The 17,681-nt window shown below is 40.4% G+C and overlaps 1 protein-coding gene across 4 annotated transcripts in view; it reads left to right on the forward strand.

Annotated features, from left to right (window-relative positions):
- Positions 1-17,681, forward strand: part of CRIM1 (cysteine rich transmembrane BMP regulator 1) — a 209,324-nt gene that overhangs the window by 135,660 nt on the left and 55,983 nt on the right. For all 4 annotated transcript variants that reach the window (XM_070798502.1, XM_070798501.1, XM_070798500.1 and 1 more), the window contains one exon: positions 17,500-17,628. In XM_070798502.1, coding sequence (XP_070654603.1) covers positions 17,500-17,628 — 129 coding nt within the window. The remainder of the gene's footprint in view (positions 1-17,499; positions 17,629-17,681) is intronic.

The following is a 17,681-nucleotide window of genomic DNA, read 5'->3' on the forward strand; positions in this document are numbered from 1 at the left end:
AAATTATGCAAGGCAAATAAATCTTACTGCTTAGTTTTTAGGATCCAAGAAAGACCCTGAAACTATTTGAAAATATTTTTCTCAGCAGTTATTCAATAGCATATTTAAATAGAATTTTCAGTGATTTCAGAAGAGCCAAAGGATTAGACAAAATAAGAAGAAAGCAAGGTGTTGTTGTTTAATGGATAATCAGCCAGAATTATTTGGAGGAAAACAGAAACACTGGTATTTATTCAATTTATACACAATAAATTTCTCGGCACGCAATTGTGTAACAAGGTTGGCTCTCACCCTTCTTAGCTGCAATCCCAAGGTCCATAGTCAGGGTCTGAAATTTGATGAAACAGATCCCACACAAGGATTGTGGGTTTAAATGCTTCCTAAATAAATTACTGCATCAACAAATATGATGTGTTAGGTCCTGTAGGGAGGAAAAAGCCTTGTTGTGACTGCTGCTGTTATTAGAGATACATACCTTCCAAATGACAGCATAATGTGCTTGGTTACTCCTGGAGGACTGGGGATGTGAACTTGGGGACCCTTAAAGACTATGCTGTTAACTTGACAGCTACCTCAATTCACAAGTACCTAAGTGGTTTTTAAATTGGCACTTAAGTACTGTCATGATTAAGTCTTAGCAAATTAGTGTCAACAGCCAATTCAGGTATACAGATAAGCCACCTCATTCTTCTTATGTTTTGTTCTGTTGGCTCTCTGTTTCTCCTCTTATTCATCAATCACATTATTTCTATTTTTTTGGCCCTTGTAAAAACCTAGAGTGGAAATACACAGAACAACATGTAAAGTTTGCAGTTTAAGCGTCCATGTGGGAGATATGTCCATATTGTCTTAAAAACAAACAAAAAATGAAAAAGAAGGGCAGTAGAATTGTCTTCCTCAGCCTCTAGCACTCTGCATTGTCTTATTGTATAGCCCTTAATGAGAGTAGCTACTACCAGTGCTTTAAGAGCATCAGCCAATTTGATACTCACAACTTCCCTCTGTGGCAGGTTCTGCCATCCCAACTTGTGATTGCAGAATCCAAAATTCAAAAGTTGTATGACTTGTCCAAGTTCCTACAGCTTGAAAGTTGCAGAGCAGTATCTCTAAAGCCTTGACTGTGGACCCCACGGGAATGCGGCCTCTGAGACAGAATGCTCTGCATCCTCTGGGTTGACCAGTAACCTGAAAGAGGCTACATCCCCCATGAGCTAGGATTTTACCATATGTTTTTGAATCCTTAAAATGGCACCTGGCTTGTAAAGTAGGTGCTGAAAAGTAGTTAGTTAATGGATGATGAATGAATGAGTGAGGAAAAGAGTGGAGTAAGGCAGCAGACTCTGATCTAGGGTTTCCTTAACCAGTGCTGTTAAAGAGGCCAGATGCTAACCTCTGGTGAGCTGACCAAAGAATAATGTTTAAATGCTTCTGTTTGACAGTGTGCTCTGAGGACAGAAACCAGAGTGCTGCATGAAGTGTGTTTGGCACACAGTGGGTCCAGATATCTGCAGGTGGGTTGACCAGTAAGCTCAGATTGGCCACTCACCCTCATGATGAGCATTTAGTTCTCCCTTCCCTCCCAGGAACAGCCTTCCAAGCCTGGTTTGTAAACTGCAGTTCATTCTCTTTCAATTCATCCCCTGCAGTCCAGAACCACAGAGTTCAAGTGGGCTTCTCCAGACCCTCCAAGGCTAATGCTTACTGTCACATTTTACATACTGCTTTTTGACCAGCTTTTGAGAATGTATAGAGGCCACTACCTTGTTTCCAGCTAGACTTTTTAATATCACTTTTAGGTATTGAGAATAATTTGCTTGTTTATTTCCCAGTAATGCAAGGTATAAATGCTGTCTTGGTTGATTGTTAACATCAGAGAGACCCTAAGGACAGAGTGCCATTTTCTATAAAAAAAACAAAACTGTTTGTTTTATCATTAAAGGTAAGATAAGGTGTTGGGGAGGGGAATTTGGCCGCATGATGTAATGACATGACCTGATGACTCAACAGAAAAATGCAGACTATGGAGACAACTGTGAGGCTAGCTTGGCTGTGACACCTGATGCAGGAGATAAGGATTTCATCATCCTTGGTGAGCCTTGATGTCAGATCTCATCTGCTGTCTCATCTTGGTCTGTGGCTGGACCCTGCCCTGGCAGCCATTATGACCTGAGTGTGCCTTAGGCCCCGTGTGTGCAGAGTCTTCCTGCTGGGAGGAGTTGACGATTTCCATGACCCTGGGGATTTCAGAGCCAGTGCCAAGAGTCTCACTTTTCAAGAACTAGAAACAACATAGGTAACAGTTTACTAGGTAGCATTCAGTCTTAGGCTTTGAGTTGCTAGTAAATAAATTCCCTGCTTGTGGTTGGGTACTTTCCAATCACAATGGGTACTTTCCTTTCTACTATTTATGTTTTTCTGAAACAAAGGCAAAATCTGTTTCCAGATTCACTCAGGAAATCAAGTAGTCATAGATTGCTGTGGCTGAGTAATAGATGTGTGAGGGTCCATCATATTATTCTACCTGCCTCGGTATTTAAAAGATTTTTCTGTCATTGAAAACTTTAAATGAATGTTATTTGCAGAGTTATTGTCTGCAACTGAACTGAGTTTCAGGCAGGCCTTGTAATTTTGCTAACCTGGACTTAACCAACTCTTGAAGTGGAGGAATAGGATTGATTCCCTGCCCATCGATTCTTTCTAATTCTCTGGACTTAGGATGGAACCAGCCATTGGCTTTCTTCCTGCTTACCTGGCTTTCTTGAATCCCTTATTTTGGAAATCCTGGTCCTACTTGGGACAGTTTTGAAGCAAGGACATTAGGTGTTTCTTGACCTTGTTGTGGATTTAGTGAGCCACTTCAGCATCAGCACACTGGATAGATCACATGCTAGACTCCTCTAAAGAGCTGGAGGTTTTTGAACTGTCAAATAGAGGACTGTCTTCCTCATCATCATTCCTGATTTTATAGGCGCACTATATTCTTCCCTATAAATCCTGATGATATAGTTTGAATCAAGCCATCCTTCAAATGCGATTTCTACTGGCCTGCCAGAAAAGTCTGTACCAGGCACATATCTGGGTGGGAATTCCTTGAAATAAGAAAAAATGTTTCCAACCCTGCCCATAATACTTCCTCACCAAACAGTATCTCAAATGATTGAGCTACTGCTTCTGTGGCAAGGAATCAGACATAGTTTGGCTGACCCCAGAGTCTGTGAAGTCAAAGATGCCACAGGTCACATGATATTAATGTTCTGGTACATAACAGGGATCAAAACTGAGTTGATGGGTGATACTGCTTCAGTGCCATATACTAGGCTATTATTAGCAGGCCAAGAATAATAAAATAGTCGTAATATCTGAAAGACTGTTAGGCATGTTCTTTCATCCTTTAACTCTAAGTGTCCTGGAAACTAGTTCCATAAATGGAGATTAAAATATAGCACAGTGTGTTTTTTGGCTTGTCCAAATAAGGTCATATGCGGGGTAACAAATGCATAGCAGATGACCTTGTGTCAACCTCGGTGGCCTTGAACCTAAATTATTCATGAATGAATATCATAGTATTTTGATTTTTCTCTGGGAATTTAAAAAAGCTTTAGGTATTTCAAGTAACTTTAGAATGTTATGGTTCAGAGCTGATTCTGAAACACTTGACTAGAAACCCCTGTCTCTGATTGTCCAGCCTTCAGCAGTCCTCGCTCTTAAGTATTTCCCTGTAGCAATGGTCTTGGAAGGGGCTGGTTCCTCTCTGCTTCCTCTGCTATTCACTTCCCATCCCTAAAAGGGCATTATTGCCAGGAGTCTCATAATTTTCCTACTAAGATAATCATCGAATCTAATAGTTCAGACTTGGGCCTGCTAATTTTCATCTAATCAACGGAGGCAGGAAAACATAGTCTGGAATGCCAGCTATGTGAATGAAAAATATTTAGTCATTCTTGAAATGATAGGAATGTTTTTCCAACAAGCTTAAATAAACACAATCTCTACTGAGACTGTGTTAAACTTTTTTTGGAAAAGAGACAACTCTTAGGCCAAACAGAAGTTAATGAAGGTTATTAAGAGGCATGCCCTTCAGAAAAGGCTTGTGGACATTAAAAAGAAAGATTCTCTTTTCTTCATGGTACAGCCATTGACCAGAAGTAGCAGAATTGCTTTCCTTTCTGCTTTTGTCAGCCCGACAGAATTTAATATTTTAACTGGTGATGATGTTGTCCATCTTTCCGAGAGATATCCTGCTTTACTAGCCATGCATCTTCATCTCCTTCCACTGTTTGCCTCAGTTCTAAGGAATAGATTGGTCTCAACACATCTGTACTTAAAGCACGTGACAGCACTTTTTATATGAAGCTCGTTTATTTGTTTCTAGTCATACAAGATCCAACCATAAAGTAATAAAATTATTTTTAAACATAGTGACATTTTTAAACAAACCAAGGTTTACATATCCAAGTGAAGTGTTTCTCCTTTCAAGATAGATACATGGGGAAACGGTACAGCTCCTGCAGGAGTATAGTCGTTCAGAGTATTTTGGGTGCTTCTCTGTTGAAACTGACGTTACAGCTTGCAACACATCCTTTTGAGCATCTTTAGCTTTGTAAACCCCTGACTTCAGAGGTTTTATTAGGCCCTTAGAAATAGTCAAAGACATTCACACCTAAGCCTGATGGAAAGGCTGGGTAATCTAGCTGGGTAAAACTGTTCAGAGGAAGCAAAAAGTGACAGTAAAATAGAAGCACTCTGTCTTATATGACATAGTAATCTCCTCTGGCAGCAACTCTGAAGAGAAATTTCAAATAGAATTTTAGCATGAGCAGCATTTTAGTACAAGCATATAACCCCCAAAAGTGAGCATTTTTAGCAATAACACTTATTTGTAAGTACAATTCCTGGTGTGTTTATTGGAAAAAAGAATCAATCCACTTACCACATAGTATTTATATGACTTCTGGGGGCTAGAGGCACATATTTAAATGGTGATCTATTATACTTAACTTTTTGTGGGATTGCAAGAGCTCCATTCAGACTTATTTTCAAATAAATTATTAGACTAATTCCCTATATGTATTGTGCCATTTTAAACTGTCTCATGGTATAGTCTTAACCTTAAAATGAGCAAAGTGATTTCCATCTTTTAATACATGAGGGTTAGAGATGGTGAGCTACCCAGTGAACTGTTTATAGAAACCCTATTGAAGTATTTTCTGTGCTGTGTCTGTCTGATTGTTGAGGATAAAATATCTGCTGCAGTGTTGCTATAAAATAACAGGGCAGATGAAAGGAATGAAGCTGTCTGTCAAAGAGCATCCCTTGCCCATTGATGGATCTCCCGTCACAGGTGGTTGCTGAGGTGACAGGGAGCTGGATCACACCCACCTGTCACCCTCTCCTTTTGAGACTCCTGACATGCTCACTCTCCATCATTGTGCAGACTGGGACAGCTGTTAACAGGGGTCTTGGCAACATCAGATCTTGATCGAGAGGTCATAACCATCAGTTTGATCCAAGTTTGATATGAGATAAGCAATAAGGAACCATTAGTACTTTTTTGAAATGTATTAGAAACATGAGAGAATGGTGATGCATTGCACATGATACATTTTTCAATTTGATTTGAATTATTAGCTGCTGCTGCTGCTAAGTCGCTTCAGTCGTGTCTGACTCTGTGCGACCCCATGGACTGCAGCCTACCAGGCTTCTCCGTCCATGGAATTCTCCAGGCAAGAACACTGGCGTGGGTTGCCATTTCCTTCTCCAGTGCATGAAAGTGGAAAGTCAAAGTGAAGTCGCTCAGTCGTGTCTGACTCTTAGCGACCCCATGGACTGCAGCCTACCAGGCTCTTCCATCCATGGGATTTTCCAGGCAAGAGTACTGGAGTGGGGTGCCATTGCCTTCTCCCTGAATTATTAGCAGTTTGACCAAATTTAAATTTTCACTTGCCATGTATATTTACAAGATGGCTGTTTACCAATCAAGTGAATTTTATTTTCATATGTAAGAGATTAGCTGGATTTAACACACTTGCCTGAAACAGAGCCCGGTTTAGGCATTCAGACCACTGGAGACCACAGAATTTAATATTTGCTGTGAGTCAAAAATAAGATTCGATTCAAATAAAAAACAAAATGCTTTTACTTTGCAGCATCATGAACCAAGACTGTGAATCCCCAAGAACCTTCTAAGACCAACAGGGGGACCCTGAGAGTCATGTAGTGCTCTGGGTTTGATTTTTCACCTTGGCTGCTGGAACAGACTGAGCGTTAAGTCTGTAAGCCACCTCCCCAGCCAGGCAAGACCTCACAACACGTGCTCAGGACCTCATTCATCCCTGGCTGCAGTGTCTTCTTTCTACTGAAAAGTTACCTTGGTCTTTGTTTTCTCACTTTAATTACGTATACATATATGATATGGGTTTCCCTGGTGGCTTAGTGGTAAAGAACCTGCCTGCCAGTGCAGGAGACATGGTTTGATCCCTGTGTCGGAAAGATTCCCTGGAGAAGGAAATGGAAACCCACTCCAGTATTCTTGCCTGGGGAATCCCATGGACAGAGGAGCCTGGAGGGCTACAGTCCATAGGGTCACAAAAGAGTCTGATACAACATAGCAATTAAACTGTGATCTGTGATACAATTTGAGACTGCCTTGGGTCTGCTTTGGGATCCAGCAGAGTAGATTCAGTGCTTGTTTGTGTGCTTGGTGCCCACCATCGCCTGTGCCCACACCTTGCACTATGGTCCTGCCACCCATAGTTTGGGTATCTGTAGGAAGACACGAAATAATATTCTCTTTTACCTTAATTGGAAAGTTATATGTGTTAGTCACTCAGTTATGTCCAACTCTTTGTGACACCGTGGACTGTAGCCCACCAGACTTCTCTGTCCATGGAATTCTCCAGGCAAGAATACTGGAGTGAGTAGCCATCCCCTTCTCTAGGGGATCGTCCCAACCAAGAGATCGAACCCAGGTCTCCTGCACTGCAGGCAGATTCTGCATCATCTGAGCTACCAGGGAAGCCCCACATTGGAAAGCTATTGCCCTGAAAATCAGCCTACATTTAAAGCAACTCAGGGATGTCTATTTTATTAGTGAAACTATAAAAATAACTAAAAAAAATATTCAGAGATAATAAACTGTCAGCTGGGGCTAGCCTCAGGCCTTGCATGTTAAGAGAGGACAGCAAGCTTAGATCTTTTCAAAACTATGAGTCTCGTGCTTTTTGGGAACCAAGTTTTAAAACATCCCAGGGAGATTTTACGCCATAGGAATTCAATAGGGGTGTTCCACATTGCTGTGACAAACACTGAGAACATTATTATTTGAAACACAACTACCTCCCCAACTATTATTAAGAAAGTACTGGTTGATTTATCTCTTAATATTGATATGTTTCATATCACTGACTTACTGAAACTAAAATTTGCTGATCAAAGACATTTTTTAGAGTTGGGACTTCCATACCCTCTTTCAACTTGAGAACAGCAGGACTACTGGCAAAGCTATACCAAAACAGTATACATTGTCCTCTGATGAATTTGCCCTCATCCCCGAAGATCCAGCAAGGCCCCCATCATGAGAGAGGAAGTGCGGGGTCAGCCAGGCACACAGGAGCATTGTTTCAGCTCACACTGGATAAGCTGATTATGAAGAGATTTCTCTTCTCTTCGAGACACCATGGACACAGTCAAAAGTCGAAACAATGATGTTCAGACTGCAGCTCAGCAAATGTGAAAGGCGCCAGTGGCTGGTCACTAACACGCTCCAAAGCTTACCAGACCATATGAAAGGATGTCATGGACCCACCCACGACCCAGATGCTTTTCATGTTATCAGTGGAGATAGAAATGATGCTTAAGTTACAATAGACAGTGTTCAGAATGCCAAGCCAGTTGTCAGACCATTTATCAGCTGAACATTTGAGCCCTGCAAAAGGGCTCGTAATTCATCTACTGAGCCATCATCTGAGACCATTTCTGACTCTGAGCCGGCTGGATAGTCATTTCAACAATAATTATAGCAACAGGTAATATTTTTGTCACCCTTTAAGTTTACGGAATAGTCCGTTCTTTATGATCTTACTGGGGTCTTATAATGATCTTGTGAGGTAGAAATAGGGAAAATTCCTACTTTATAGAAGTCCAGAGAGGTTCATCATCACAGGTAAGATAATGAATGAACACAGACTCACGCTGAGCCTTCTAACCCCAAGCCCATGTCTTTGGGGAGGGAGAAGAAGAGGAAAAGAAGTCAGTGGACATGAAAGTACTTGATTGCCGTGGCTCAAATTCAGAACCTTTTTGCTCCTGGCTCCGTTCTCATTGCTGAGACCCAGTTGCTATTATTTTGACCTTTGGTGACCTGCCTTTGATCTGGGTTCTTTTCCTGAACCTCCATCTGGAATTTTGACCTTGCCTTTAGACCTCTTGGAAAGCCTGCTCCCCCAAGTAGGTTCCTGCCTCTCCCACTTGGGGAAGTGGCTTTCCCCACCCCCTGCAAGCGCTGAGTTGTCTCCCCAGATGTCTTTATCCTCATGCTTGCCATGGGCCCAGCCTCATTCACACCTGCCAGGCTGAAGGCCCTGGGCGGTGATGCTCAAGTCTCCACTGAGTGTGCCCAGCACTGAGATACTATCCTCAACACTTGTGCATCCTGACCTGCCCGCTTCCCTTATCTTCCTCTAATTCCTGCCCAACTATGCTTAATCAGGAGGCAGATTGGCTGAGCCTTCAGCACGAGCACCCGTCCTTCGTGCAGGATGAAATGAGTCGCAGGGTTGAGCGAGTGCCCAGCTATTTTTGAGACTATGTTAATAACACTTTATTCATTTGGCACCATCAAGGAATGAGGTCATCACAGAGTGAATTCCCCAGATGAGTGAAATTTGGGGTGTCAAGTTTTATGTTCAGCATTTGGAAGGCAGGCCTTCTACAGTGCTCCGTGTACTATTGGGCCTTGTTAGGTCAAAGGTGCAGATCATAATTTAAGCATTTCATAGGCTTAAGATGCTTAAGATACTCATAGGCTACTGAGTATCTCTTTTGGGACTGTTTGGGTTTGGGGATGTGCATTTAGTTTTCATTGTTATTAGTGTGTTGGGTTGACAGCAGACTTCTGATCTAGCTTGCTACTTCAGTGGAGCTCATTTATTGAGTATCTACTATGTGCAAGAGATCCTGCCATGATGAGGATCCTAATACAAAAGTTAGGAAATGAGAGATTCAGCCAGTAGAGGACAATATTGAATAGGGCTCTTTCTCAGAACATGTGTCCCGACTTTCAGTTGTCAGATGTCTTTTTGTCCTCTTTGTTCATTGATTAAGCGCTCCAGTGGACCAAGCACTGTGTTAAATGCTGAAGTTGTAAACACTGAATAAACCATTGCCCCTAATGGCAAGATCCTTCCCCCCTGGACCTCATCTATTTCCCAGAGGATTGGGGTGAGATACCAGAATTCTGACCCATCTGACACCCCCTCCCAGCTCAATATAGCTATTAAAATGTACAGACACACATATACACATGTACTTATAAATATGGCACATTTTTTTCCAGTTAAAACTTACCAAGATATAGTCTCCATGAAAATTAACAGTAAAAATATATATAAGACAAGTATAAAAGATTATTCTTGGAATCCAATCATTTTGTGAGCTCTCTCAAGCTGAATTCCTAGAAAAAGATATCCCATTCTCAATTAGAGGGTTTTTTTTACTTTTTTCTTTTTGTGGTCTTTTAATAATCACATAATCATAGTACTGTCTTTTCCTATTAAATATGAGATTGGTAAAGGAAGAAAAACATGACTGACAGCCAAGATTCCTTGGAAAAAGAATACAGAGTTAATAAATAGGCCTAAAGTAAATATAATGCTTCCCTATCTGCCCATAAAATAATACAAGTCTTGGGAACATTTTCACACCATTCATTTTTAAAATAAAGAAACTGCTCTGAGATAAGTACTTTAGAAATTACAAGGATGTAGGTGTTGTTATGAGAAATATATACAAAGGAAAAAAGGATAACTAAGTGTGTGGTGGCTGAAAGAATTTGAAAACTCCAACTGTAGGAGATTTTTTTCCATGACTTAATGAGACTTTCTTAAATACACTCATACCCCATGGAAATTCCCACTTCCAGATTAGGGAATTTTTGTATCCTCAGTTTTTTGGCTTTTTTTTTTTTTTTCTTTCATCGTCTACATTAATAGAGTTTTCCCCTCTAACTTCATTTGTAAATATTTCACCTTTATTATACCTCTTCCCAGGCTGCAATTATGTTGACAATTTGCTGATTTATTTGAATGGTTTTCTGACTAGTTATGGTCACATTTGAAAAGCAACTGTGGTAACAGAATGACATATGACGACACAGTAAAACAGATTAGCTGTTGTAAACAGCTCCTTCGGTTCTGACTTGGCCAGCTTTATCTCCAGTTTTATGAGCCCAGACAGGCTACCAGTAATTGGTGGACTATAAGGAGGGCTGATATATATGGCCATATAAACCAAGTGAAGCTTTGGAATTTTCACATTTATTAGATGTTCACATGGCTTAACCAAGTCAAGCCACCACCACCACCCCCACCACACCCTGGCAAAAAATCTTAAGGAACAAAATGCCTGAATTAGGTCTGAAAAGACAACATCATTAGTCATCTTTGTCTCCCATAATCAAATAAGCAGGCTTGTGTATTGATATGGAAGAGCTCCATAAGGTAAGCAAATCATTAGTAAATCCTCAGAGGAGAAGTAATGAGACAGATAAGAATTAGCTTTGTGTTATCTTATCACTTCTATATGAAGGTTAACTCATAAAAGAAATATAGGAACATATCTGCCATAGAGAACTACCCTACCTATAGTGAGATTTTTCCCCGGAAGACTTTTCTTGGTATGTGTCTGTCTGTGTATGCATGTGTGCACTTGTATGGATTTGTAGGAATCTAGGATGCTGGTAATTGGAGAAGGAAATGGCAGCCCACTCCAGTGTTCTTGCCTGGAAAATCCCAGGGACGGGGGAGCCTGGTGGGCTGCCATCTATGGGGTCACACAGAGTCTGACCGACTGAAGCGACTTAGCAGCAGCAGCAGGATGCTGTTAGGCAGCTGCTTCCCATGCCAGGCCTTCCAGGCCTGCCGCTCGCCCGGAGCACACCTCAGGGAAGGATCAGCACACCTGGAGACAGTTGGGATCTGGAGCCTGAGCTAACTTTTATCCTCCTAATAGAGTCAATGCTGCAGACAGTCCTAAGCATGCTGGCTCTGTATGCTTTACACGAGTGTATTTTTCCAGGGTTACCCACCCATCCTCAAGAGCTACTAATGGGCTGTCAGCCTTCCCAGGGTTGCTAATCAGAAAGAGTGCTTCCCACATTTCTCAATGGAGATAATTAGTATTATTTGCAAGATAAACAGCTCGTAGTAATCAAGGTAATGAGAAGAACCTTGTGTTTATTCAAAACCAGGCACTCACTGGAATAACACAGTTTAGACACCAAGTTAAAAAGAATCTATGAACATTTTCACTTAAGCTATATCTATGTGAAATTTAAAGACCAGTGATTATACATATTGTTCCAGAAGCAAATTCACATTATTATTGCACATTTTTAATTAACTGGTAGTCAAAATACATTCCCTTTTGTTCTGTTGTCATTCCAAATATGTTGAACTATCCAATATGATGATGATAAGACTGATATTAAAACTTTAAATCAAGATCTTAAAAGGTTGGATTGGAATTTCAACTTAATTCCCTTTCCTCTTTTTGGAAATTTTTCCTTAAAATAAGCAAGAAAGTTTAGAGGCTTAGATTTGCTTAACACATTTATACCTCCTAAATAGTGAAATGTATGTTACTTTCTGGTCTAGTGCTGTGGCCTTGGAGTTAAAAATAATGATTTTATTTCAACTTTATACTCTTAACCAAACTCATTGCAATCATATTGCCTTAATATCCTTACTGAGTGGATTAAATTGCTTCTAGGAAATACCTGAACTTCAGTGCAGAATGTTGGTGGTGGTCTTCAGAAGCTCAGTGTCTGTGGCTAAGTCTTGAAAAATGTGATTATTTTCCTGGAAATATTTTTACTGATAAGAGGTTTGTTGGACTTCCTAGAATATGAAGGAAATTTTAATAATCTATAAAATGAAGAACCGATATGTGTTTGCTTATGTTACTGCATGCTATAATAATTTTTTTTCCAGAATTTTGTTTTCTGAGACTTGGGATAAGAATTGATAGCTGAACATCTGCACTCCTGACACAGTCCCAAGAGTTCTTGTGAAAAATAGCTCTTCTGGACAGTGTTAGGTATAGGTACCTGGAAAGTCTTTAAAAATCCTTCAGGAAAAGGACAGGTCAAGGAAAGTAGAGATTCCCACTCAGATGCAAGGTAGGAAACAGCAAACGGATATAGACATAACAAACACCCATTTTTGTTCTTTATTGCTTCTAGGCTCAGAAAATATTTCTAGAGTTCTTCTCCACAAAGAAGCGGTTCCAGGGTTCCCTTTAGAAATAGTTGTAGCCAAAGACAATGAATTCCTGCTGTTTCAAGCCTTCTTCCTTTGGAGGACTTTAAGGTATTTCTTTAATTCCTCAGCTGATTCAATACAAGATGAGATGGAATTTCAGGGTGATCCTGTAAGCAGTACTTGATTGAATTTCCTCTTGCCAAATCCATCTTTGTGTGAGCTTTTTCCCATTCTCCTAAATAAGGAGATCTAAGAGCATTTCTTGCCTCTGAAAGAGGCCCACTGAAGACATCTCTGCCCAACCAATTTAAAGGAACACTATTTTATTTGCTTCCCACAATAGGCAGATGCATTAATGTCTCCAAAAGTCTTAGTCTTTGTTCAGCTGATACCCTCCAAGGACACGGCATCACCATCATCCTTCTAGAAAGGCATCTGCTCTCTGGCATTTCATGTCAGTATTTTACCCCCATGGTTGGATGGCATCACTGACTCAATGGACGTGAGTTTAAACAAACTCAGGGAGATGGTGAAGGACAGGGAAGCCAGGCATGCTGCAGTCTGTGGGGTCACAAAGAGTCAGACAGGACTGAGTGACTAAACAACAACAACAACGACCATCTAAGAGCACAGAAAGATAGGATTTAAATGAGAATCATCTGGTCTTCAGGCCACGCCCCATCCGGATATCTTCCATATTCAGAGCACTGTTTCATAGACTAAAGAAAGAGTGTTGTGTGCTTTGTTGCTCAATTGTGTCTGACTCTTTGCAACCCCATGGACTGCAGCCCACCAGGTTCCTCTGTCCATGGGGATTCTCCAGGCAAGAATACTGGAGTGGGTAGCCTATCCCTTCTCCATGATATGGAACAGGGATCGAACCAGGGTCTCCTGCATTGCAGGAGGATTCTTTACCCACTGAACTACCCGGGAAATAACAATTCCCAGTACACAAGTTTCAGATGCTCTAATAAGCCCAACAGATGTTTCCTCAAGCTCCTTTGTTTACTTGGATTAGAAACAATCATACCATGATAACATGATTCTAGATTCTTCGAACTTACTTCTTCCCCCACCAAGAACTTCCTTGTATCGAAACTATACAAAAAGTCTAATCAGCTCTTGGTTATTCACTAAGGACTATACATGTTTCAAATGTTGATTTGAAATACTCTGGTTCAGGATGGTATCAAATATGTCTCATTTCAGAGTTCATTATGCAGAATAAGAAATTGGGTTTCAGTAGCTTTGTAGCACTTCATTCTCAAAACACTAACCCTGATGTTAGTAATAAGACCAATTCTGAGATTACATATTAATATACTGGACTGAAAGCAGACTCAGATTCATTTATGATAATGTCAGCATTCCACTGGACAATTTATAGTTGAAATTTATAGTTGCGTGTTTCTGTTGTAGTATTGTTCTTATGGAATTCTGAAATAGAGATGGCCTCACATGGTGGGAAACAGCACTAGATTGTTGAGAGGATGCCGAAAGGGACTAGATCGTAATGTTTGCATTTAGATAAAATGTTGGGAGACAGCTAGTTACCTGTATGTATCTAATGAAAGTGTTAGTTACTCTGTCATGTCCCACTCTTTGCGATCCCCTGGACTGTAGCCTGTCAGGCTCCTCTGTCCATGGAATTCTCCAGGAAAGAATCCTGGAATGGCTAGCCATTCTCTTCTACAGGGCATCTTCCCAACCCAGGGACTGAACCCCAGTCTCCCGCATTGCAGGCAAATTCTTTACCATTTGAGCCCCCAGGGAAGCGGGCATGTGTGTGTTACAAATCAGCAGTTACTCCGGTGACGAAGGACGGCAGCAGGAAGTACCCCAGAGACGTGCGCCTCCACCCTCATGAGGCTCTCGAAATTTGTTCCACTTTGTATTCAAAAGCAAAAACAGTAATTATTTGTTTAATGTAATAAAATGAAATGACTAGTGTTAAAACGCTTCTTAAAAATAATTTAGACATCTGTCTATATTTAACATATCACAGTGAGTGTTGCGTTCAGCCTAATCTGTTGAGGGGCAGTTGAATAGTTTTAGAGTAAATAGGTTCTGTTGAATAAGTGGTTTTGTTGAGTTTTTCTGTGTTTTAATAGTAAATGTTGAGGGAGTCAGAATTTGAGAGTTCTATGCTTCACAGTTTCTTCCCTCTGATGAACATCACTGATGAATGGGGAAATATTGATTTTAGAGGCACAAAATCATGTTTTGCTTCTTTACATTCTGCCACATTGTCAAAACCTGGAAGACACTCAGTAGGACTTGTTTTGCCTAAAATATTTACAATGCAGCATTGTGGAACCAGCACCTACTTAAATAGCCCTTCTATGCTTTTTTTTTTTTTTTTCATTTGGTAAACTAAGCTAAAGTTGTTATCCTGAATGTTATAGGGACGCATGTTGAATGTATTTCCTGTACTGGAGAAATGTGTGCTTGATATGCACCTGGCACCTGACTGCCTAGCAGGTGCAGCCATTGGATAGCGTGTGGGACTGTTTGAGTCAGTGTTGTGGTTCTGATCCTTAATGCCGCGGTTATTTTTTTTTTTTTTTTTTCTTTTACTTTCTAGCCACAGATCACATTCCTCGTCTCATCCATTAGTCAGGACATGGACCAAAAATAAGATGCACATCACCAGTGATACACATGTACATCACCGTGTTTCTTAAATCCCTAACACTCATTGAAAGTACAATCCCATACTGCCCTGGGATTATTCTGCATTTTCAGTGTCAGTGTCATCTGCCCAGGTATATATTTTTCCATCATACACTTTCTGAAGGCAGAAGTTTCTCATAAACCTAAACATCAGTAAAGAATACAAGCTTTGGGTCTGTGTGGATGTGCCCAAGACATTTCTTACCCATAAGCCATTCACTGAAGTGCTAGCCAAAGAGTTTAGAAGCCACCCCTGATCCTTAACTCTCTGGAATGTAGACCTAATTCCTCTTTTGATGGGATTGTCTGTGATGTGGTTTACTCAGATGTGATCCTGGTCCCCTGCTATATCTTATCTTTGTGGTTAGAATAATTTTGACAAAACCTCAGCAGTCTTATGGCTAAAGGCTGATATAGAGTTATCTTGGATGGGTAGGAAGACTGGTGATAAAGCAAAGCCTGTAGGTTTAAAAACGGAAGATGTGGGACTTCCTGGTGGTCCAGTGGTTAAGAAATCTGTGTTCCTCTTGCAGGGGCACAGGTTCAATCCCTAGTCATGGGACTAAGATCACCACATGCCATGAGGGGCGACGTAGATAGATAAAGCAACTGGTCAACAATGTTTACAGTAAACTTTAAAAGAAGAGAGGAAAGCAACACTCCTGTATTTAATCCACTCATTCTTAAAACTTGCCTGAAAATTAAACCACTTTTCGATATTTATATGTCAAAATAGATACTTTAAGTCATTGAAGACAATTAGAAGTTTTATAACAGCGGAACTTAGATAAAAATTTCAGGGAGATGTTCTTCAACTGCACTGTAATAAAAATAGATAATGTGCTATACCGTCTTCATATGTATTTTTGCTGGGAGAATGCTGATGAAAGCATCTCTTTAATAAAGCCCTAGTTGCTCACCACCTGTGAAGAGTTGAATCACTGGCCTCTTTTAGCAGGTGGATAAAAACGTAGAACTCTTGATCTTAGCAGTGGCAGCTAAAACACTTATTTTTGGTCTCTCTTCCATGGTAACTGGAGATGAAACTTGAGAAGACAGTGTGGACTAATGGATAGACTGTTGGACAGGAGGTCAGGAACCTCTGTTCTGTTCTATTCACAGCCTACTACTGGGTTGCTATGTAAACTTAGATAAGCCACTTACCCTCTCTGCACCTCATATTTTCCATTTGTGAAAACATAGGTTAGAGACATTCTGTATTTAGCGCTTCCCAAAGATATTGTGAAAACTAGCTTATTCTGAAGAAGTTCATAGCATCTTTGGGTTGAAAAGAGGCCACGTAAATATGTCATTGTCCCTGTTCCCTTGGACGGCACTCTTGCCATGGACTGAGGTTGTATAAACTGTCCATTATCAGTCACCGCCAAACAGGTACCCTTGTAAGGTGCTTTGTATCGCACAGAAGCTGAGCATGTGACCCGACAGCCAGAACACCTGGATTTGAATCTGGGATCCACCACTTACTAACTCCATGACCTTGGGCAAGTCAGGATGCTAGATTTCCTCATCAGTTAAAATAGGGATAATGATAACACCCATCTCATTGGACTGTGATCTGAAATGAGAAAGCATTTATGAAGAGCACCTTGGACACTATGTAGATATGTAATACACTGTATATATAAGTGTGTGATTACTGTTATCACCCAGAGCAATCCTTCATTATTAACACAGCAGGGAAGATCGCCTCTGGCCTTGGTTTTTTCTGTGCATCTCATCCCAGGATGGTTGCTCTCTCCTCCAGAATGCGTGTGTCTCACTCCCACTCCCATATGCCCTGGGCCCTGAGTATAAGCTCCTATAGCTGATGTTATCTGCTCTGTCATCTATAATAATTGAGAGAGTGTCACATAACAGATCAAAGAAATCCAGATGTTTTAAAGTCTCAGAAACATCTCTGATTTAGTAACTTGGAAAAAAAAAAAACTCAGATATCAGAAGTATTGCAAAATGGAGAGTGAGATAATTGACTCCCTGTGTCCTGATTATTATTTTAAAAACTCAGAAAACATCAGGAGGAGATAGAAGAACAGTTAAAAGTTTACATTCATTTTAACCTTTCTTGCCTGCTTTCTATTGAAGGTACCCAATGTATAAATTGCTCAAACATAAAGAACTAGAGGGTCGGATTTTCAAAAATCTAAATAAAAATATTTCTTTTTCAGGGGTTAACAACATTATGAAGGTATAAAAGTTTAGGATCTGATGAAAATTATTGATGAGGTTTTTTTTCCTATAACTTACCATAGTGTGGGATTTCAAAGATTGAATAGCATTTAAGAGGTAATCATATGTTTCACTGATTTTTTTTTTCTCTCTCTGTTATTAGAACCAACCTACATCACAATTGATCCACCTGCATGTGGGGAGTTATCAAACTGTACCCTGACAGAGAAGGACTGCATTTATGGTTTCAAACTCGATCACAATGGTTGTCGAACCTGTCAGTGCAAAAACAGTGAGTACATGGAAGCCTGTGTTTTTTCAGAGCCTAATATGATATTGTCAAAG

This window comes from Bos indicus, chromosome 11 (genome assembly GCF_029378745.1).
Source record: "Bos indicus isolate NIAB-ARS_2022 breed Sahiwal x Tharparkar chromosome 11, NIAB-ARS_B.indTharparkar_mat_pri_1.0, whole genome shotgun sequence".
Lineage (NCBI taxonomy): Eukaryota > Metazoa > Chordata > Mammalia > Artiodactyla > Bovidae > Bos > Bos indicus.